This window comes from Zosterops lateralis, assembly GCF_965231275.1.
Source record: "Zosterops lateralis genome assembly, chromosome: 18".
Lineage (NCBI taxonomy): Eukaryota > Metazoa > Chordata > Aves > Passeriformes > Zosteropidae > Zosterops > Zosterops lateralis.
The window spans coordinates 819,004-841,594 of NC_139778.1; the positions used below are offsets into that span (position 1 = coordinate 819,004).

At 57.8% G+C, this 22,591-nt stretch overlaps 1 protein-coding gene across 1 annotated transcript in view; it reads left to right on the plus strand.

Moving 5' to 3' along the window:
* Positions 1-4,406: 4,406 nt before the first annotated feature.
* NTN1 (netrin 1) overlaps positions 4,407-22,591 on the plus strand; it is a gene marked incomplete at its 5' end in the record, with an annotated part of 85,883 nt that continues 67,698 nt past the window's right edge. The window contains one exon of the mRNA XM_083874820.1: positions 4,407-5,394. Within this exon, the coding sequence (XP_083730946.1) occupies positions 4,407-5,394 (988 nt within the window). The remainder of the gene's footprint in view (positions 5,395-22,591) is intronic.

Consider the following 22,591-nt stretch of genomic DNA (forward strand, 5'->3'; position numbering starts at 1 on the left):
GTTTTTGGTTTTTTGAGGTTTTTTTGGGGAGTTTTTTGGGGGTGGTTTTTTGGGGGGTTTTTTGTTTGTTTTTTGTTTTGGTTTGGGTTTTTTGGGGGGTTTTTTGGTTTGGTTTGGTTTGGTTTGGTTTGGTTTGTTTGTTTGTTTGTTTGTTTTGTTTTGTTTTTTGGGTTTTTTTGGGGGGTTTTTTGGGTTTTGGGGTTTTTGTTTTGGTTTTGATTTGGTTTGGGTTTTTGGGTTTTTTGGGGGGTTTTTTGGGGGGTTTTTTTGGTTTTTTTTCCCCATGAATGCAAGCAGCCAGAGGTGTGGTCTCCGGGGGAACAGAAGAGAAAACTGGATTAGGGGACCAAAGAGCTACAAAGCGATGGGGGAAATTACACTTGTTTGGGAGCAAAGCGTAAATATTCCAGCGACAATAATAACAATAACTGCCCGCCGGGAGCCGCAGGCCTTGGGGCTGGGGGATTAAATGTCATGTGTACATGTTGTCATCTGTGCTGGCACAGGGACACCGGCCCGGGAGAGGAGCCTCCCTAATTCCCTTGGGACCTCTCTGTCTCCCCTTTCCCCGCGGTGTTTTTATTCTCCTCCAAACCAAGAAACCGAGTTTTGGATCAGCATCGCTGCACAGTCCCTCTCCCACGGCAAAAAAAAAGATCCACTGATTATTTTGGGAGCTGAAGGAACCTGGGAATGCCCCGCAGGAGGTGGGAGATGCCCCCGAGCTTCCCCACCAAAATTTTTGGGCTTTGAGTGGAGCAGCCCCTCATGGCCGCGTTTAAAAGATCCAGGAGATATTTTCACACCTCAAACCGCCTCTCTCCCCCCCTCCAGCCCCCATCGCCTTGATTTAGCCCTTGGTAATTAATTTGGCATTTCAGAATAGCTACTGGGCCGGATAATGGCCTCATTCATCTCCCCAGCCTAATCTGAACAGAATCTGGAAGAAAAGCTTTCAGAAAGACACAAACTGCCATTCGGCCACCGCTCAAAAGAACTGTCACTCCAGAGGAATAAATCGCTCCTGATTATTTCAAGCCGGGTCTTCTCTGCTTTTCCAGGCGCCCCCCGAGAGCGGGGCAGGAGAGGAACCGCCCGGCCTTTCCCCCTCCTTTATCCCAGCCCGGTGCAGGGGGAGGCGGCAGGGGCAGCGCATTGTTCCCGGGGAGGAGGAGGACCAGCCCCGGCACCCGGAGCCATTTGACTTTTAAAAGAGGCTCCGAGCGCCGGGGCCGCCTTTTCCCGCTGTCCTCGGTGCGGGAAATAAAGTTTTTCCCGGTTCTCCGGCCTCGGGGCTTCTCCCGGGGGGACGGGGACGGTCCCGGGCCGGACACACGCCGGGGCACCGGGGATGATGCTCTGCTGTGGTCCCAGCGGTTCTCCTTTACCGGGGCACCGGGGATGATGCTCTGCTGTGCTCCCAGCGGTTCTCCTTTACCGGGGCACCGGGGATGATGCTCTGCTGTGGTCCCAGCGGTTCTCCTTTACCGGGGCACCGGGGATGATGCTCCGGTGTGGTCCCAGCGGTTCTCCTTTCCCGGAGATGCTCCGGTGCTGCTCCCAGCGGTGTTTTGGCCCCGGTGCTGGTACCGGAGATGCTCCGGTGTGGTCCCAGCTGTTCTCCTTTCCCTGTGCTGCTCCCAGCGGTGTTTCAGCCCCGGTGCTGCTCCCAGCGAGGCTCCGGCCCCGGAGATGCTCCGCTGTCTCACCAGGCTGGCTTCGACCAGGATCCGACCCCTCCCGAGGGCCAGGACTGGCTGGTGCTCCATGATAGGGAAATCCAAATTGAAGTGGGGCCGATCCGTGGAGGTTTCCCCCGTTCCATCCCCCGGGAGGCTCGGGCAGTGCCTCGGTCCCCGCCGAGCCGCTCACACGCATTGAGCAGCCCGAGGGAGAGGTGATTAGAGGAGAAAACCTCAGTAAATCACGTTAATGACCGCAAGAGCCATTAGAAACCCCGCGGGTCGGGAAACACCGAGTAAAGGCGGCGAGAAGGGCAGGAGGGAGGCGAGAGCCGCAGCCCCGGGGGAACCCGGAGCCCCGGGGGTGTCACATTAACACCCCGTTAATGGGATTAGGCGGCTTTGGGGGGGGGTTCTGCGGGGGGCGGCTTTCCCCAGAGTCACCCCAGGTTTTGGAGTGAGGCGGGGAAGGACAGGCGGGATTTGGGGGTTAAAAGCGACCGTGACATTTCAGCCTTGCCCTGTGCGCATTCCCGGGGCCATTCCCGGGGCCATTCCCGGGACCATTCCCGGGGCATTCCCGGGGCCATTCCCGGGACCATTCCCGGGGCCATTCCCGGGGCCATTCCCGGGGCCATTCCCGGGACCATTCCCGGGGCCATTCCCGGGGCCATTCCCGGGGCCATTCCCGGGACCATTCCCGGGGCCATTCCCGGGGCCATTCCCGGGACCATTCCCGGGGCCATTCCCGGGGCCATTCCCGGGACCATTCCCGGGGCCATTCCCGGGGCCATTCCCGGGATCATTCCCGGGATCATTCCCGGGATCATTCCCGGGGCCATTCCCGGGGCCATTCCCAGGATCATTCCCGGGGCCATTCCCGGGGCCTCCCGCAGCCTCTGTCCCGGCCTGGCCCCCGGGACAGCTCAGTCTGGGGTACCCACCTTCCCCCCTGAGGTGTCCACCTTCCCCCCTGAGGGATCCACCTTCCTCCCTGAGGTGTCCACCTTCCTCCCTGAGGTGTCCACCTTCCCCCCTGAGGGATCCACCTTCCCCCCTGAGGGATCCACCTTCCTCCCTGAGGTGTCCACCTTCCTCCCTGAGGTGTCCACCTTCCCCCCTGAGGGATCCACCTTCCCCCCTGAGGGATCCACCTTCCTCCCTGAGGTGTCCACCTTCCCCCCTGAGGGATCCACCTTCCTCCCTGGGTACCCACCTTCCTCCCTGGGGTGTCCACCTTCCTCCCTGGGGTTCCCCCCAGAGCCGGAGGGAGCACAGACCCCCCACCCCAATTCCCCGCCATTCGGGTGTGCGGTTAAAGCTTTCCCCGGGGCTGGGGAATCCCGGGACTGTCCCTGAGTGTCCCGAGTGGGGCCAGAGGGCCCGGACCCCCCATCCCCATCCCCCTCCTCTCCCCCCCGGCGGCGGAGGGCCGGAGGGGCTGTTCCCGGGGCACAGTTAACAAACCCGGGGCTCGGGGGGTCCCGGGGGGTCCCGGGGCAGGGATGGGGGCGGGGAGGCCCCGCTGCCCTGCAGGGAAGGCGGTTGCATTGCCAAAGCCGCCCCGCTGGGCCGGCAGGCCCGGGAGCAGATTAATCAGGCCCTAATTCAATTTACAACAACCACTTTTATTCAGCTCGGTGGCAAGGGATTGAAAGCGGGGAGGGAGGGGGCCGGGCCGCCCCCAGCCCCCCGGGCCGCCCCTCGGGGAGGGATCCCTGTGCCAGAACCCGCCGCTGAGTGACACGGCGTGGGCAGCGCTCCGAGAGAGGGCACCAGCGTTGGAAAAATAAAAGTGCCCTTTTAATCAAAGAGGGAGCGAAGGGGGGCGAGGGAGGGGAACTCTGGGCTCCCTCCGGGATGTCGGGACCGTCCCCCCGGGGGGAAGCGGCACTCGGGGGCCTTTAACCCCTTCCTCGCCGTGACGGGAGAGCCGGCAGCCCGCAGAGCGAGGCGAGGGCGCAGCCCAGCCCCGTGTGGCCGCTCTGCCCGGGGCTGTGATGGAGACACGGCCCCTCCTGGCCGAGATCGGCCCCCTAAAGCCCCCTAAAGCCACCTGCCGGGGCCCGCCGGGCGCGGTGTTTTCCCCCATTAAACTCCCCCGGCAAATGCGGGTTTTGTGTCTCGGGGGCGAGGGCTGCGGGGGCCGCTCCAGCGCAGGAGCCGGGCCGTGTCTGGGGCGGTGGAGGAGTGGAGATGTCCCACCTGCGAGCCCTTCCCGTCCCGATCCCCCCGGCGTCTCCCCGGGTGGGCGCGGGGCTCCTCGGGGCCGCTTTCCCTGTTTGCGCTCCGCGCCCGCGGAGCATCCCCGGGGCCGTCGGGGGCACAGAGGGGCGGGATAGAAGGGAAGGGCCCTGGCCCGGCCCCTCGGGCGCTCGGGAGCCCCTCGGCCCATCACGGCGGTGTCGGGGCGGGCCCGGTCCCGCTCCCATCCCCCCCCCGCCCTCCCGCGCGTCTCCGGCTGAGCCGCCAGTGGATGTCGTTGTTCTGTTCCTTGAGCGCGATGTCGCTCCTTTAGCGTGACCTCAAAGGCGGCTCCGAGGGGGCTGGGACCGCCAGTCATTCTCCGTGCGAGGGCCGGGGCGGGAGGCGGGCGGGACCCGCCGGCCCCGCTTTTTGTGGTGCCGCCGCCGCCGCCGTCTCCCCTTTCTCCGCGGGGCTTGGCCGCGGGGCGGGCGATGCTCCGGGCTCCCTGAGGCGCCCGCGGCGCGGAGGTCGCGCAGGATGGCGCGGAGGGGAGCGCTGTGGCTGCTGCTGGCGGCGGCGTGGCTGGCGCGGCCCCTGCGCGCCGCGCAGAGCGCCCAGCCCGACCCCTGCTACGACGAGCACGGGCTGCCCCGCCGCTGCATCCCCGACTTCGTGAACTCGGCCTTCGGCAAGGAGGTGAAGGTGTCCAGCACCTGCGGGAAGCCGCCGGCGCGGTTCTGCGTGCTGACGGAGAAGGGCGAGGAGCGGCTCCGCACCTGCCACCTGTGCAACGCCTCGGACCCGCGGCGCGCCCACCCGCCCGCCTTCCTCACCGACCTCAACAACCCGCACAACCTGACGTGCTGGCAGTCCGACAGCTTCGTGCAGTACCCGCGCAACGTCACCCTCACCCTGTCCCTGGGCAAGAAGTTCGAGGTGACCTACGTGAGCCTGCAGTTCTGCTCGCCGCGCCCCGAGTCCATGGCCATCCACAAGTCCATGGACTACGGCAAGACCTGGGTGCCTTTCCAGTTCTACTCCACGCAGTGCCGCAAGATGTACAACAGGCCGAGCCGCGCCGCCATCACCCGGCAGAACGAGCAGGAGGCGGTGTGCACGGACTCGCACACCGACGTGCGGCCCCTCTCGGGCGGCCTCATCGCCTTCAGCACCCTGGACGGCCGCCCCACCGCCCACGACTTCGACAACTCGCCCGTGCTGCAGGACTGGGTGACGGCCACCGACATCAGGGTGACCTTCAGCCGCCTGCACACCTTCGGCGACGAGAGCGAGGATGACTCGGAGCTGGCCCGCGACTCGTATTTCTACGCCGTGTCCGACCTGCAGGTCGGCGGGCGCTGCAAGTGCAACGGGCACGCCTCGCGCTGCGTGCGGGACCGCGAGCACAGCCTGGTGTGCGACTGCAAACACAACACGGCCGGGCCCGAGTGCGACCGCTGCAAACCCTTCCACTACGACCGGCCCTGGCAGAGAGCCACCGCCCGAGAGGCCAACGAGTGTGTGGGTGAGTCCCCGGGGGGGAGGGAGAGGGGCCGCCGAAGGCTCGGGGACAGCCGGGGACACGCGGGGATGGCAGGAGGACACTGAGGATCTGGGGCACCGAGGGAGCGCGGACAGGGATGGGATGGGACACTGAGGGACTCGGGACCCCGCTGGTGACAGCACCGAGCCACCTCCAGGTGTAAAAATGCTGGGCAGGACACGGGGACTGGGGACAGGGGACACCGAGACGCGGGACGGGGACACCGGAGGCACTGGTTGGGGTTTGCGGGGACTCCCATGGGCAGGAAAAACCAAAGGGCTCGGGAGAGGCGATAAGGAGCGTTCAGGATTCCGGGAAAACGCCGCTCGTGGCCGGGAAAGCGCGGGGAGAGGGCTGGCTGACCGGGCAGTGTCCCCGGATCCCAGAACTGCCCCGGGACACGGGCCCGGAGCCGCCGAAAAGCCCGAGGACAGGGACGGGGACGGGGACAGGGACAGCAGGGACAGGGACAGGGACAGGGACAGGGATGGGGACAGGGATGGGACAGGGACAGGGACAGGGACAGGGACAGGGATGGGACAGGGATGGGGACAAGGACAGGGACAGGGACAGGGACAGGGATGGGACAGGGACAGGGACAGGGACAGGGACAGGGACAGGGATGGGACAGGGACAGGGACAGGGACAGGGACAGGGATGGGGACAGGGATGGGACAGGGACAGGGACAGGGACAGGGACAGGGATGGGACAGGGACAGGGACAGGGACAGGGATGGGACAGGGATGGGGACAAGGACAGGGACAGGGACAGGGACAGGGACAGGGACAGGGATGGGACAGGGACAGGGACAGGGATGGGACAGGGATGGGGACAAGGACAGGGACAGGGACAGGGACAGGGATGGGACAGGGACAGGGACAGGGACAGGGACAGGGACAGGGACAGGGACAGGGACAGGGATGGGACAGGGACAGGGACAGGGATGGGACAGGGATGGGGACAAGGACAGGGACAGGGACAGGGACAGGGACAGGGACAGGGACAGGGACGGAGACAGGGACAGGGACAGGGGACAGGGACAGGGACGGGGACAGGGACGGAGACAGGGACAGGGACAGGGACAGGGACAGGGACAGGGACAGGGACAGGGACGGGCTCTGGCCCTCCCCGGAGAGGAGAAGCGGCGGGAGCAGGGCGGGGAGCCCAGCACAGCTCCGTCCCCGCATCCCCGGGAAGTGCGAGCGGCCCCGGGAGGGGTTTGAAGGAGCCCCAGGGCGGGATGAGAAGCGGGCAGGAACAGCCGGTTCCGTCCATCCCGAGCGGGAAACGCGTCCCTGGCTCTGCCGGGGGGATCAGGGTTAGAGGTTTGGGGAGTCCCCGCCGAGTGTTCCCTCAGTTATCCCCGCCGCTCTACCCCGGGCCGGGGCGGGCGCTGAGCCCTGGGGACCCTGCCCCGGCTTTGGGGTGCCCCGGGCCGGGCTCGGCTCCCCCGGGACCCCCCGGGACCCCCCGGGACCCCCCGGACTCTCCCCGGCCCCGCGGAGGGAGCGCAGCCCCGGCCGCCGCCCGCCCTGTTTACACGGAAAACACGGCCCCGTCTTCCAAAATATTTGCAGCTCCGACGATAGGAAAAAACTCTCGCCGAGTTCTTTTTTTTTTTTTTTTCTTCTTCTTTTTTTCTTTTTTTTTTTTTTTCGGGTTTTTTTGGGGGGGTGGGTTTTTTATTTATTTTATTTTTATTTTTGGGGGGGGTTTATTTTATTTTTATTTTTTTGGGGGGGGGGTTTATTTTTTTTTTTTTTGGGTTTTTTTTTTTTTTTTTTTTTTTTTTTGTGGGGAGTCGATTTTTGTTTGTTTGTTCGTTTGTTTGTTTGGTGGGATTTTTGTTTTGTTTTGTTTTGTTTTTTGTTTTCTTTCCCTTCTTTCCTTTTTTTTTTTTTTTAATTTTTTTTTAATTTTATTTTTTTTATTTTTTTCCCCCCAAAATCACAGTCAGCTGTGTTCAGCTGTGTCCCTTGCAGAGAGCGCGGTTTCTCCCCGGGGAGGCAGGGCCAGGGCCAGGGCCAGGGCGGGTTATCAGGCGGGGACAGGACCTTGGTGGCACCGGGACACTGGCGGTGGCGGCTCCGGCAGTTTGGGGACAGATCTCCGCTCTCTCTGACCCCCCATCCCCATCGGGTTACTCTGCAGGACCCCCAAAACCCTCCTGAAAACGCTCCCGTTCAGTCCTTCCTCCCATCCTTCTCTCTCCCAATTTATTCCCAATAAAAGGGAAGCGAGTTCCCGGTTTCCAGTAAAAAAAGTCACTTTTTTAATGCCAGCCTTTGCATTTCAGGCTCCTGCAAACGAAAATCGCTCTGTTTTTTTCCCTTTTCCACCGGCTTTGCTGGGAACTCGATCTTTTGCAAGGATGAAGCTGAAAATTAAATAATTTTCCTCAGCTCAGTCCTGCCGCTCCTTCTCCTATCGCTCTGTACAACCGGGAATGGCCAAAAAAACCCCTCTGTGCCCTGCCCTGCCCAGCCCACAGTGCCCGGGGTAATCCCTGCAGAGAAAAATCACAATAACCCCCATTGAGCTCCCTGGAAAAATTTTGCCTTTTTTTTTTTTTTTTTTTTAAATTTTATTTTATTTTTGCCTTCTTTTTTTTTTTTTTTTTTAGATTTTTGCTTTTTTTTATTTATTTATTTATTTATTTTTAACTGAATTTACTTTTTTTTTTTCCTTTCTAGAAAACCGTTAGGAGTTTTAATTTTTTTTTTCTTTTCTTTTTAAAATCCAAGGACAAAAAAAAAAATTATTGAATGCGTCTGCTTTGCTTAAAAAAATTTTGGGTGTTTTCTTTGGTAAGCCGATTTTCCCCCCCCCCGCCAAAACTAAATCTTTGTTCCTATTCATGTTGATTTGGGGCTGAAAAAAAAAAAAAAAAAAAATGCTCTGGAGTTTCTGACAAAAAGTCAAAATTTCCCATGGGAACGGTGTTTTTTTGCCAGACAGATTGAAATTTTTCTTTCTAACTCAGGGAGAGGACAGGGCTTGGTCTGAGGAGATGTTCTCCAGGTTTTCCTGCTCCTGCAGAGCTTCAGGTTCCCATCAGCTTCACCTGGCAAGGAGCTGATCCAAGAGCTCGGCCTTGCGGTGCGGCTTTGGGAGCCGCGGTGCTGCGGGGAGGACTCGCTTTGGAGAAGAGCTCGGAGCTCTGTTCTCCATCCTGCCTCTCTCCCCAGCCCCTTCCCCAGCCCGGTTTGTCCTGATGCAGCTCCCCCGGGAGAGGAACTGCAGCTGGGAAAGGTCTGAGCTGTCAGAGCTCAGCTGCTCTGCTGAGCCTGTGTGGACACACCGGAGTGCGGGCAGGGGCTTGGAGCAGATTTAGTGATGTTACATCACTAAAACGCAAAGGGCGTTCCAGTTTGCACAGTTTCTCCAGAACCGCGGGGTTGTTTGAGTGCTGGGACAAACAAACACCTTCTCTCCATCTGCACCGAGCACCTTTGCCTGGGATAAAGCCCTGCTGGCCAAGGCCGGGCTGCATCCCGCTGCCAGGCTCTTGGAGAAGTCCAGACTCCATTCCCGGATCCCCAGAGCCTTTCCCCACGGAGCCAGGAGATGCTCCAGGCCCCTGCAGGTGTTCCTGGCATCAGCCCTGCTGCAGGTGCTCGGTTTTTGGCCCTCTGCGATGCCTTGAGAGCGTTTAACAGAGCGCAGGGAGAGAAAGGAAACACATTGTGTTCCCAGATAGGGGATTTGGCACGGGCAGCACGGGGAGCCTGGTGTTGGACGGGCTCTGCTCCGCCGCAGAAGGGTTTCCCAGGCTGGGATGTGTCTCATGTCAGAGCAATTTCCGAGCGAGTTTCTTATTCAGCGGAAAGGAAACTTCACCTCAGACAAGGAGTTGAGCGGGAACTCCGAGAGAAGTGCCCGGCAAACACTCCCAATGAAAAACTTCCTTCCAGTGAAACCCGGGCCTTTATCGGCCCCGTGGTGGTCCCGGGAGGCGTCTGCAGCAGACGGGGCCCCTCCACCCTCAGCACAACCAGGGAAATCCATCCTCCCACACAGCCAGCTCCTCTCTCTGTGCTCCCACCGAGGGATGGGAGGGATTTCATGCCAGGGAGTTCCTGGTGGCCCTTAAATTAAATTCAGGTGATCCCTTTCCTTTATCCTGCATTAATCACCCACCTCAAAGCTCTCCCGGTTCCCGTCCTGTCTGCAGCCATTCTCCCTCCCCAGGCTGGCACTGGGGGATACTGGAGACCCCCATGATATGGTTCCTTCCCCTTCTCCTCGGCCTCCAAACGGAGGAAGGAGCTGAGCTGGTGGTGACTTTGGGACTGGACAGTCCCTGTAGGGATTCCTTGTGAGCCAGTGCTGGTCTGCAGGGTCCAGGCACCCCCAGACCAGGCAGAGCAGGGAGCCAGGGCATGGCCTGGGCCACCAGAGGCTGACAATGGCTCATAGAGACCCAGAGGTGTCCCACCAGGAAGAGCTGGGCTGGTGGGAGATGTCCTTCCTGTCTTCTCATCTCCCATGGTGGTTCAGGGCTTTGCAGATGGTTTATCCTGAGGGGGACAGAGGGACAGAGGCACTGGCTGCAGCACTGGGAAGGGACTGGTGGAGCTGGCAGGGACTGGGCACACAGGGGCACATCCACTGCACCCTCTGCCCCTTCAGTCCCCTCTGGGATGGGAGTCAGGGGAATAAAATGGCTTTGCAAATCCATCTGTGAGGAGAAAAGGAGTTTGAATGTCCCCATGTCCACCTTGCTTGTGGCCATGTCTGTTCCAGAAGGATGGGGAAGGCTGCATCCATCCATCCATCCATCCATCCATCCATCCATCCGTCCGTCCGTCCGTCCGTCCATCCATCCATCCATCCATCCATCCATCCATCCCTCCATCCATCCATCCATCCCTCCATCCCTTCTTGCTTGGAGAAACAGCCACATTCCCAACCTGAAGAGAGGCTCTGAGCAGGAACCCCAAGCTGTCCCTTGGGCCCCATAAAGGATCTCTAGGATCCCATAGAGGATCTCCAGGGTCCCACAGAGGATCCCCAGGGTGCCAGAGCAGGGCCCCCACAGTGTAACCTCCTTTGTCCACCCGAGGCAGGGGCTGATGCCTGGATGTGGCAGCACAACCCAGCCCGGGTTCTCAGGGGGTTTTGGAGCTGCTCTGTGCTGGTGCTGCCCATTATCTCCTAATGATAACAGGAATGCTCATAATTTCTCATATCCAGGTTTGTCCTGGGCCTCATTTTTAGTGTGTGAGGGGGGCGCTCTTTAAAATATTCTGGATTTGGTTGAGAAAGGCACAAAGTCATCAATCGTCGGTGGTCACAGAAATCCATCTCCCACCTCTGAGGATGAAGGGGAGATAAACTAAGAATACAGAGACAAATTCGTGTGCAGGAGTAATTGTATTGCTGAGCAGATGGGTGCTGTAGCCATAAAAAATTGTGCCCACAAGGTGCTCAGGTTCCCACTGGGAGTCCTTGTGCTCAGGAAACTGCAACTGGGGCAGCTTCACCAGCAACCCTGTGAGGGCTGGACTTCTGGTGGCCCCCTGTGCCATCCATGGAGCCACAGGTCCCGTCCAGCCCCTCCTGGTGCAGCTCCCAGAGGATTGTGCTGCAGGAGCAGGGGGATCTGTATTGCTGAGCAGATGGGTGCTGTAGCCATAGAAATTTGGGCCCACGAGCTGCCGAGGCTCCCATTGTAGCCTCCCAAGGGAGCCTCGCATGGGCAGAGCTTTCTCACAGGCTTTTATTCTCAGGAAGCTTAAAGTTAAACTGATTTCCAACAGAAAGGTTTTTACACCAACAAACAAACAAACAAAAAAGCGCAGTTAAGGCTAAAACAAAACCAGGCTTGGCACTCCGGGTTGGACACTTGCCTTCCCTTGAGCTTGTCCACGGCTAATCTCTGCCCTCCTCAAACTGGGCCAAATCATGTCATCCTTATTCAGCCTCCGCTGTCCTGGCCTCGCAAACTCCTTGTGCCTGCCCGGGCGGGGGGGACGTGCTGCCTCTCCAGGGATGCAGCAAAAAAAGCACCCGAGGGCTCTGGAATCCCCACTGCCCGTAAAAGCACTCCCAGCATTTTATATCTGGCCTGGGAAGTGGCAGCGGTTGGGCGCACGAGTTTGTCTCTGTGTTGTTAATTTATCTCCCCTTCATCCTCAGGGGTTTTTGTGAGCACCGAGGGTTGATTAGTTTTTGGCCTTAGATCTCTCTTGCCTCCCTTTTGTGACATTCAGCCTTTTGGTTAGTGGTTGTGGAGGCTCTTGTGCTTTTTATGGATCTGCAGGATTTCCTTCCAGGGAGTTCCTGGTGTCTCTTATTAAATTGAGGTGATTCCTTTTCTCTACCCTGCATCTCAATTCCCAGTTCCCATCCCATCTGTGACCGCTCTGGGGTTGGTTCTGGGGTGGGAGCAGAGTTTTATTGAAGACTTTCTGGAGGACTTCAGGGCACTGTGGTGAGGTTTTTTCCTCCACCAGTTTTGTCCTGGGCAACATCCAGGACAGAGGAGATGACGGGTGAGGATGGCTGGAACAGTCCGGGTACCTGCCTGGTAGAACATTTGGCCCCTTAGCAGAAAAAACAAACACACACACACACACACACAAAAATAATAATAATAATAATAATAATTAAAAAAAAAAAAATTAAAAAAAAAAAGCTCCAGGAGGCATCAAATCCAACATCCCGGCTCAGGGCCCTCGGAGCCGGGCCGGGGCTCGGCGGTGGCACAGCCACATCTGCTCCATCCCCAGGGCGCCTCCGGAGCAGCGGCTGCCGTTTGGCCTCTGCCATCAGCAGGAAATGTTGGCTTTGCATAAACCCAGCTCCTGTCCCCTGCAGCGCTGCCAGATCCCCGCTGTTCAGGGCTGGCATGGAACCGGGACAGCTCCGTGTGTCAGCGGGGACCAGGGACAGGAGCAGGGGCAGGGACAGGGACAGGGACAGGGACAGGGACAGGGACAGGAGCAGGGACAGGGACAGGGGCAGGGACAGGGGCAGGGACAGGGGCAGGGACAGGGACAGGGGCAGGGACAGGGACAGGGACAGGGGCAGGGACAGGGGCAGGGACACGGACATCTCATCCCCGCTCCAAAGAGCCTCCAGAGCTGCCATGGGGCTGCCCGGAGTGACAGGCAGGCTTTTAAAAAAGATATCTGTATAATGGAGTTCATTTATAAAGGGATTAGGATGCCCTGGGGACTGATAAGGAGACAGGGAGGTTTTCCTGCTCTCAGCCGTGGAGGGTCTGGGAGGGACTCGGCTGCTCCCCATCCATCCCAGGCAGAAGCAGAAGGAGCAGCCGGTCAACCCCAAACCGAGTGAGAATTTGCAGAAAACAGTGATCTAATGGTGGGGAGGGAAAAATCCTGTCTTCTTTTGGGAGATACTAAAGAAACAGAGCACGGGAATGGAGGAGACACTCAGCTCTGCTGGGGGAGGAATTTATGGAAGTGTTTTGTACACCGCCAGGTTTAGTGGAGACTGGAGTGTAAAAACTGACGGAACGATTTGTGGAAAGAGAGATTGTTTTGTTCTGGGGCTCGACAGCACAAAGTGGGCACAGAACTCCTGCCCACAGCACCAACGTCCTGCACCGCCGGGATTACAGAGGGCAGAGAGAGGAGTGGGCAGGGAAAGAGCCTGGATTCATGTCCTGCACACAGCTGTGAGACCACGGGAGAAATCTGCCTGGACAGAAATTTTCCTTTCCAACCTTTTCAAAGTGTCTTGTGAGTGATGGGAGGGTTGAAAATTGTGTCGGTAGCCTCACCTGGACAGAGCGTTGGAGAGCAAGGGAGGAGCAAACCTTTATTTCACTTTCTCCTGGAAGTACAGGGGTTTTTCTAAATTATTTCACACAAGGGCTGGGAAGGGCCCGACGCCTGTTGTCACTCGGGTTGTGGCGGCTGATGGAGAGGGATCCCCTCTTGGCTGAGCCGGGACACCTGGGGATGCTGCACTGGGAATCACAGCTCTCACCTCTTCCCCTGGGGCTGCCAATGGATGAGTCCGGGAGACCTTGGCCATCTCCTGCCAAAAACAGGCAGCAAAAAGGGATTGTGTGGGCAAAAGAGTGGAAATTCCAGTACAGGTAGCGGGGAGCAACCTTGGGGATCTCTGAGTGAGGATCAAAGCTGCTGCATTTCCCGTTTAGGGAGAGGATGGAGAGCCCAGGCCCTGCAGCCAGCACCCCCAATTTCCCCTGGGAAAGGGCAAAAACGCCGTGAGGGGCAGGAGCAGGCGGTGCAGTGACACGGACTGGGAGCAGCCCGGTTGTTTTAATTTTACAGGAAATTTATCCTTTTTGACGTGCTGGCCTGGGAAACTCTCTCTGCCAGCGAGAAATAGGCACAGATTTGTTGGTGGTGGCTCGTGCAGTGTTGAGTTTGGGTGCACCAGGGATGGAGGGAGGGAGGTGAGGGGTCCTGCCCCTGTCCCAGGTGGGAATTGCAGGGGGAGAACTGCAGGAATGCTGCTGGCTCAGCAGGCCCTGCTCTCCGGGCTCGGAGCCACGGGCTGTTCCCTCCTGGCCCATCCCATCCCATCCCATCCATCCCATCCCATCCCATCCCACCCTCACAGCCGGCCAGCTCCGCGCGCAGGGCCCGCCACGGGAAGATGGATGAGGCATCCACGTCACCTTCCCTGCGGTATTTCGGAGCCATCCATCATCCCCATCCCTGCCAGGCTGCTCTGGGTGGATCGCTGCGATCTGGGCTTTGTTTGGACCAAGAGCAACAACTTTCGTTGGAATTATCATTAATTATCCTGTGGGAATAATTAATGTCTCTGTGGGTATTTCGGGTGCAGGCTCAGGCACTCAGACCAGAGTGGATTGGGGGAATTTTAACACTCACTGGGAACTCTCACAGTCCCAAAAGAACTTTCCTTCAGGGTCCAGAGTATCATCTCTGCCCGGTGAGGAGATGAAATGAAATCCCTTCTCTTCAAAGCGGCCGGGGAGAGAGGGAGGGGAGCGGCGGTGGATATTGATATTGATATTGATATGGAGAGAACAGCCCGGTGGCCGGCGCTCAATCCGCCTGTGACAGTGGGAAGGCAAATACAAACAGCAGCTTGTGTTTGCACACAAAAGGCTCTGCGCCCCGCCATCCCCGGCCTTTACACCCTCGGCTCTCGGGCAAAAAAAAAAAAAAAAAAAAAAAAAAAAAAAAAAAAAAAAAATCCTGGGAGGGAAAGTCGGCTGAATATTTAGGGATGAATTGAAGTGTGCAAACACGGCTTTGGGAAGCTGGCGGGATCAGCCGGGGCTGGAGCGCAACCGCTGCGCCTGAAAGGGCCACTTTCACGCTGAAGCAAAACGGGACAAAGGAAGATAAATGAAACGGGCTCCCGGCAGGGTTTGGTTTGTTTGTTTTTGTAACTCGGCTAATATTCCCGCATTGTTCAGCCCAGCGGCCCAGTGCCTGTCCTTCACACGCTGCTCGTAAATCGGGGCTGGGCGGGCGGCGGGCGGTGCGGGAGGGATGTGGCCAGGGGGACAGGGATGGGACCAACGGGACAGGGATGTGACCAGGGGGACAGGGATGGGACCAATGGGATTGGACCAGTGGGACAGGGATGTGACCAGGGGGATGTGACCGGCGGGACAGGGATGTGGCCAGGGGGACAGGGATGTGACCAGCGGGACAGGGATGTGGCCAGGGGGACAGGGATGTGACCGGCGGGACAGGGATGTGGCCAGGGGGACAGGGATGTGACCGGCGGGACAGGGATGTGACCAATGGGATTGGACTGGCGGGACAGGGATGTGACCAGTGGGACAGGGATGTGGCACCAGCGGGATGTGACCAGCAGGATGTGACCAGAGGGACAGGGATGGCACCAGCGGGACAGGGATGCCACCAGTGGGACAGGGATGTGACCAGTGGGACAGGGATGTGACCAACAGGACAGGGATGTGACCAGGGGGACAGGGATGTGACCAATGGGATTGGACTGGCGGGACAGGGATGTGACCGGCAGGACAGGGATGTGGCCAGGGGGACAGGGATGTGACTGGCGGGACAGGGATGTGACCGGCGGGACAGGGATGTGGCCAGTGGTACAGGGATGTGTCAGGGGGCTCTAGGCACCAGCAGAGCTCTGCTCTCAGCTCACTTCTCATCTGAGCCTGGCGTATCCTGAGGATTTTTCACTGAACTGGCAGCAAATCTGGAGATTTGTCCAGGTGGGGACATCCCAGGCAAACCGTGGGGACATCCCAGGAAAAAAAAAAAAAAAAAAAAGCAGTGATACGCCAGCCCTCTCCTGTCCATCCCATCCCAAGCCACACGCTCATCCTCCTCACTCCAGGGCTGATCCCTGCAGAGCTCCAGGGCTGCCCCTGTGGCACGGACGTGAATTCGGGATTAGGGATTGCAGAGTGGACTCAGGTTGACACAGGCGCTCGTTTGACTATAAGGATTAAAGGATCCCCAGTGCAAGCCTTTTGAAAATTCCCTTTCCCTCCGGATTTTAGGCGAAGCAGGTTTAACACCGCAACATTTCTCCAGCGCGAGCTGAGTAAGCAAAATTTAATAATCAGCTGCATACCAGTTTAGCTCAAATCAAAGAGCAAGAGCAGCGTCGCCTTTAAAACATTTGAATAACATTTAATATCCTCTGTAGCATTTACTTTTCACAAGCCTCTGCAAAACCCACCAAACGTTCGCAGAAATTTGGCAAACTGACTTCTGCACAAATCCAGCCCCCAGTCCAACAGATGAGCTGTTTGTGAATCTCCATTTCACAAAGTTTCACCCAATCAACGACGGCAACAAAAAAAAAAAAATCCCAACAAACCCCCAGACAGCCCCTCTCGTGCTGGGGGCGACCAGAGAAACCCCCTGATTTGGGGTGACCAATGAATGTCCCCAGCAGTGAAAAGGGAACAATTTGTCGGCGGCCCCTGCGCGCTTGAAAACGAATGATCCAAATTATTCAGCGAGTCTCCCTGGATAGTGAATCCATTGAAAGGGGGATCGAGGCAGAGTCATAAATTATTCATTACCCAGGAGAGAATGAAATGCATATAATCATAACAATAATAATAACAACAATCCTGTTGTTACTAATAATAATAATAATAATAATAATAGCAAGCAGAGCCCACGCAGCTCTGCCCGGAGAACCAGGGAGCCATGAAGACTTTTTATTTTCCATTTACCCCATTTAGAGCAGCCGTGTTAAATAATGTAAAGTGGGTTGACATTTGGAATAAATGTATTTATTGCCAATGATTGGACTCGTTTGCCTTGGTTGGGGGTGACGGACTTTGGCAGGGAGCAGCTCGGTGAACTCACACTCATCCCTGCTAATAATTCCTCTGGAGAATGGATTTCTCCAGTCCTGGGCTGCTTCGGTGCCTTTCACCTCCCTGGCAATTTTAGGACCTGAAGTTTCCTTTGGGGCATCTTTGACTTGGAAGCTCCTTCCAGCAGCTCCCCGGGGGGATTTTCTCTCTGCTGGGAGATATTGAACATTCAAATCCATCTCTATGCCGTGGTGGAAGGAGCCCGGCTACCCCTCTGGCATGCCAATGAACGGCAGGGGCTCAGCCCTGGCACTGGGCCATCGCCCAGACATTTCCCACAGGTCGCCCCGTGGTCGCAAGGAGGGCTCGGAGGGGACCGAGGGTCCTTTCTGGGGCTCCCTCGGGGTTTCCTCCACCTGCTGCTCTCCGGGAGGAGAGGGGAGAGCTCCCACTGCTTCCTGCGTGCGGGGGGAAATGACATTTTTAAATGTAAGGAGGAAGAGGTGAAGCACTGGCCTCGTCCGGCTTTATCATCACTGGGGGTTGGGGGGCTCAGCACCCGCAGGGTTGGGGGGCTCAGGGCTGCAGCAGTTTGGACAGCAGCGCTGAAAGCGTCACAGAGATGGGTTTTGTTCCTTCGGTGAATTAATCTGCAGCTAAGGATGAGCCCAGGTTGGGAAGGTGCGAGAGGATGAGGGAGATGAGGCAGGGGCAGAGCAGGGGCTGAGCCTGGTGCCACCAGGGTTTGGGGACATGTGGGGCCCCTCCCTGTGCCCGGCAGGAGGGCTCAGCTCGCACATCCTCTGCTGCCAGGCAGGAGCAGAAGAAAGAGTTCCTGCTGGCATTTTTGTTGGAAGTCGCCTGAGTATTAAGTGGAACACGGTTTTCATTACCAGCTCCATTTTGGTGCAATAAATCACGAACTAGAAACACACTTCTGGCCTGGATTGTGCCCTCAGTTCTGAGTGGCAGAAATCCAGCCTCGGCTTCAGCCTTACACCCCATATGGTCACCTTTTGGATTAATTTCTCCTGGTCATTTCTGTGTAATTAGACAGCACTGGCGGCTGCTTCCTCTCCTGGGCAATTATTGGCGCTGATCTCGTTCCAAAGGTGCACAAACCTGTGAGGAGAGAGGGGCTCAGCCTCCAGGTGACAATCCAGAGCCTCAGCAAGGGGCCTGGACACCCCCAGAGTCCTGGGAGGAGATGGGGCCACCAAGCAGCGACTCAGCACGGAGCAAGCCCTTGCTGGTGGGCTGTAAAGAGAACACGGAGTGCTTGTGCCAGCTCCAGCTGCTGCTGGAATATTTGGGAGGTCATTCCTGCCGAGCAGGCTGCAGGAACCTGTAATTGCAACAGATGCTCTCTGACAGCGGCGGCCCCATGGGGGAGCAGAGCCGCTCATTCCACACCCCTCCGGGCAGGAATCTAATTTATATCTCATAAGACAGTTTTATTTTTCGGGATTACCGATGGACTCGGTGCCAGAGAGCCCCACGGGCTCCGGCCGCTGCCTCGCTGCTGCCTCAGACAGGGGGAGTGCAGGCTCATAAAAGAGACTCCTCGTGCTGGGTTATGGGGCCCATAAAATTATCCCTGCTAGGAGCCGGCGGCCGGTTAAACCAGCGGTTTAAATTCATGACAAAGGCAGCCCCTCGCCCCCCTCGCAGCTTCTGTACGAGCCCGGAGCTCCGAGGGGAGGAGAGCAGGGGGTGGGTTTGAGGCAGGACGCTGTGGGCTCAGATCACAATCAGAATCAGAATCAGAATCAGAATCAGAATCAGAATCAGAATCAGAATCAGGATCAGAATCATCAGGTTGGAAGAGACCTCAAGGATGATCAAGTCCAACCTCAATTAAACCATGGCATCAAGTGCCACATCCAGTCTTTTCTTAAACACACCCAGGGATGGTGACTCCACCACCTCCCCAGGCAGACCATTCCAATACTTTATTAGCCTTTGCACAAAAAACTTTTACCTGATATCCAACTTCTATTTCCCTTTTTGCAGCCTGAGGCTGTGTCCTCTTGTTCTGTCAGTTGGTGCCTGGTGAAAGAGGCCAACCCCAGGTGTTCACAACCACCTTTCAGGGGGTTGTAGAGAGTGACCAGGTCAGCTCTGAGTCTCCTTTTCTCCAGGCTAAACACCCCCAGCTCCCTCAGTCATCCCTCACAGGGTTTATGCTGCTGCCAAGATCCTTTCTGTGTGCAAACTGCTCCCCCAAGCCAGCCCCAGCTCAGTGGGGCACAGAGCACACACTCTCCAGCTTCCCCCGGCTCCAGCTGCTCTCTTCAGCTCCTTGAGCTGGAGGAGCAGTGATTTCACCTCCCTGGCTGGTTCCTGGGGCCAGGGAGACAAAATGGGCTCTGTGAGTGATGCCCTTTCCAGGTACGGTTGCCCTGCTCTGAGGTTCACTCTTGGGAGAAAACTAATAGAAAACTGAAGGGGGGAAAGGGGATTTGTTTCACATCTTCCATGCAGCTCTGAAAATCAGACTCACTCGGTCAGGAGGGTGCAGCCACACTGGGTGAACATTTCCATCCATGGGAAGCACTCTGCCATCAGGTCAGTCCATCACATCTGTGCTTGGGTCAGCTCCTGGTGCTCAGTCCCCGTGTGAGATCCCAGGCAGGGAAATGCTCCTCAGGCTGCAGGTTGTTATCTGGTTTCCCAGTGGACTCACCCCAGGCATGGTGAGAGCAGCTTGTCCTTGCCCCATTAGCTGGGACAGCCCCGTCCCTTCCCAGACAGCTTCTCCCCCCTCCCCAAAGCTCAGCCCCCAGGCTCGCCTTTTCCCTCCCTCCTTCCTCTCACGGCAGCAGAGAGAACGTGGGAAAACACGAGCTGAAATCCACTATGGGAAACAGAAAAAAAAAAAAGGCCAAACCCTGTCAGAGGAGAGAAAACCCCAGTGGTTTTACCCCCAGCAGCACCGTGCACTCGGGAGCTGGGGCTGCGTGTGGATCTGAGCACTTTTGGGGGACACAAAGGAACGACAGCCCAAGGTCTGTCCCTGCCCCGGGGTGGATGCTGGGGAAGCAGCCACAGCCTCTAAACAACTCTCCAGGCTCCCAGCCTCCTGAGAGTTTAATTTTTGGGAAGCTTTAACATCCCCAGCTTACCAAGCTCTGAAAGAAAGGTCAGCTAATCCTCCCTGGCGTGTGAATGAATTCAGGCCCAGGAGTGAGATTACTAACCAGAGCTGCATGGATACAGGACCCTTCCCATAGCCAGGCCTGCCTTTCTAAAGAAATGGACCTTTTATTCCAGTTCTCATCACCCGGGGAGAGGGAAAGGGGGGTAGGCAGACGTGGCCAAAGCACCCAACTCCTCCCCCAGCAGTGGGGCTCGGTGCAGGGGAGCCCTGAGGGAGACCTGAGGGTCCCCGTCTGTGGAGGGGCGCTGGGGACACTGGGGTGTCCTCTGGGCACTGAGCAGCACACATGGCCTTTGGATGCCCTGCTCTGGCTGTCAGCTCAAGCATTTAGGAAAGAAACCCCCAAACCAGGGTTGTTATGTCCCTCTTTGGATGCTTGGGTGGCTCCAGATCCATGTCTGAGGGCACTGAGGTCCCTGCAGGCCCCAGGCATAGGGTGACACTGGCAAAATGCAGGAATTCAGGGCACTGTGGCCATCGCTGTGTCCCCCGGGGTTGAGGTGGCCTTTGCGGGACACCTGAGCTGTGTCTGGGCTGAGCAGGGCAAGGTGGGCACCGTGCCTGAGGGCTGGGGACAGCCCTCCCCAGGCTGGGTGATGACATGGCAGTGACAGCATCACTAAGGAGCAGCTTTTCTGCTGCCAACCCCGTGTCCTGCTCAGTGCTGGAGGAGCAGAGCCCACGGAGAGCCCCGGGCAGGGATGCCCTGTGGATGAGCCATGGTAACCTGGCTGTGAGTGTGACAAGGCAGACACCCAGAGCCTCCCTGCCAGGCTCCCCAGCTCCCCAGACTGGGAATTCAGGCCACAGGGGCTTCTCTATTGATCTTGAGACACTGTTCTGCTTGGGAGAATTCTCTTTATTTCTCTCCTGGTAACTGCAGAAGTGAGGGTTTGCACTTGGAAGGTTTCACTCCCACCACAGCAAGGCGGGGGCTCAGCCAGGAGCTGCTGGCCCAGTGGTGGCCCTTCATTCTCAGTGTCCAGCTGGGAGAAAAGGAGAGGATGCTCTTTGCTGGGTTGGCTCCAGCAGGGCAGGGTGCTCCGTGCCCACCAGCAGAGCAGTGCCAGCACACACAGCTGCCAGGCCCATCCTCTGTGCCCCTAAAGCACTGGGGGCCCTTCCTCACCTCACTGGGGGCGTCTGATGGGAAAAGCCCATCCAGCTCTCACTGAAAGCCCGAGCTCAGACCTTCTCCAGGGCTTGGTTTCTCTTGCAGAGCCCAGGAAGAGGCCACAGCAGGGCTGAGGTGCTGCCTGGCTGTGGCAGCCCCTCAGCTCCGGGTGCTGTCTGCTGCAGGTCCCACAGGGAGCTCAGCACTGCCCAGCTACCCCAAAAGTGAGGAGAGGGATCACTCACCTCCCCTCAGCATCCTGTGGGTGCTCCCAGATCCCTCCTGCAGGGAATAAACTCCTGGTGCTGGTGGGAGGGCTCTGTGTGATGGGAGATTTTAACACCAGCCATCTAGATCTGTTCTAGAGGCGTCTGTGCTGCTGTGAAACCCAAAGTTTAATTACACAGGAGCCTGGATTCTGAGTAAATGCCCAAATTGCACTGAGGAAATGTTTAATGCCAGTCCCCAAAGCCTTCGGTGGCAGGATCAGGGCAGGGGTGGAGGGTGCCCTGCAGGGCTCTGGGGTGTGCTGGAGCCAGGAGCAGTCTCCCTTCACTGTGACACCTGTGACAGCAGCAGGGACAGCCTGGTGTCACCAGGGGCAGCCTGAGAGCAGCCTGGGGGGTAAGTGCAGAGGAAAAGGACAGGGGCTCACGCAGAGGGGGAGAGCTGCTGGACACTCGTGAGCTGCAGGGTTGAAACCAGCCCCACCTGCCTTTTGGGGAGCTGCTTTTCTCTCACTTTCTGGGGGAGTTTCCAACTGCAGCCCTGATCAGAAACCAAATTGATGGTGGAGTGTCTGAGCATGACAGCTGGTGTGACCCGCAGTCCCTCTCCTGGGGAAACTGAGGCAATGAGCCGCCAGAGAGGCTCCCTGCTCCTAATTCTCCTCCTTTCCCCACTCCTGCACTGGCTTTACTCCAATTCTTGCTTTACTGGGAGGAAAGAGAGGATCCTTGCAGTGCTGGGGAGCATTAACCTGGACCCTGTGGGATTTGGGGGATCCTCAGGTCAGCCTGACTTCAGGTCGGGCTGGTTTCGGGTGTACTTGAACATTTCCATCTCCTTTTGCTGTCCCTGAACAGGGACAAACATTAACCACAAGACACAGCGAGTGCCCCGGACTGGCGGGAGGTGGAGAGGATGTGCCAGGAGGGAGGAGAAGGGGACAGCGCTGTCCTGGGCAGGACAAGAGTGTCCCTGCCGTGTCCCTGCCGTGTCCCTGCCTGTGCCCTCATGTCCCAGCCCTGGGTGAGCCCATCTGAGCCTCCCCAGCCGTCCCCTCCTCAGCTCCAGCTCCTCCAGACGTTGCCCCCAGCTATTCAGCCTCTCTCCGGATCATTAAACATATTGAGCAACGCCGGTCCTGTGACTGGTTAATTAGTAAAGACCTGACTAATTAGTTAATCGTGTTTACCGAGTGCTTTGAGAGTGCTCAGTGTTATTATTTTAAATTATGGCTGGCCCCGGGTGCCCCTCCTCTCCGCATGCCAGGCCTTGCAGGGCTCACAGCCTTTGTCTCTGCTGCTCCAGCCCGGCTCTGGGCTGGGAATTTGGCTCTTCTCTGCTCTACAGGTGTCCTTAACAGCCTCTCGGGCTGGGGGGGATTTAGAAAAAACCCTCACAAATTTCCACACATCCTGGGACACTAAACTGGCTCCTCCA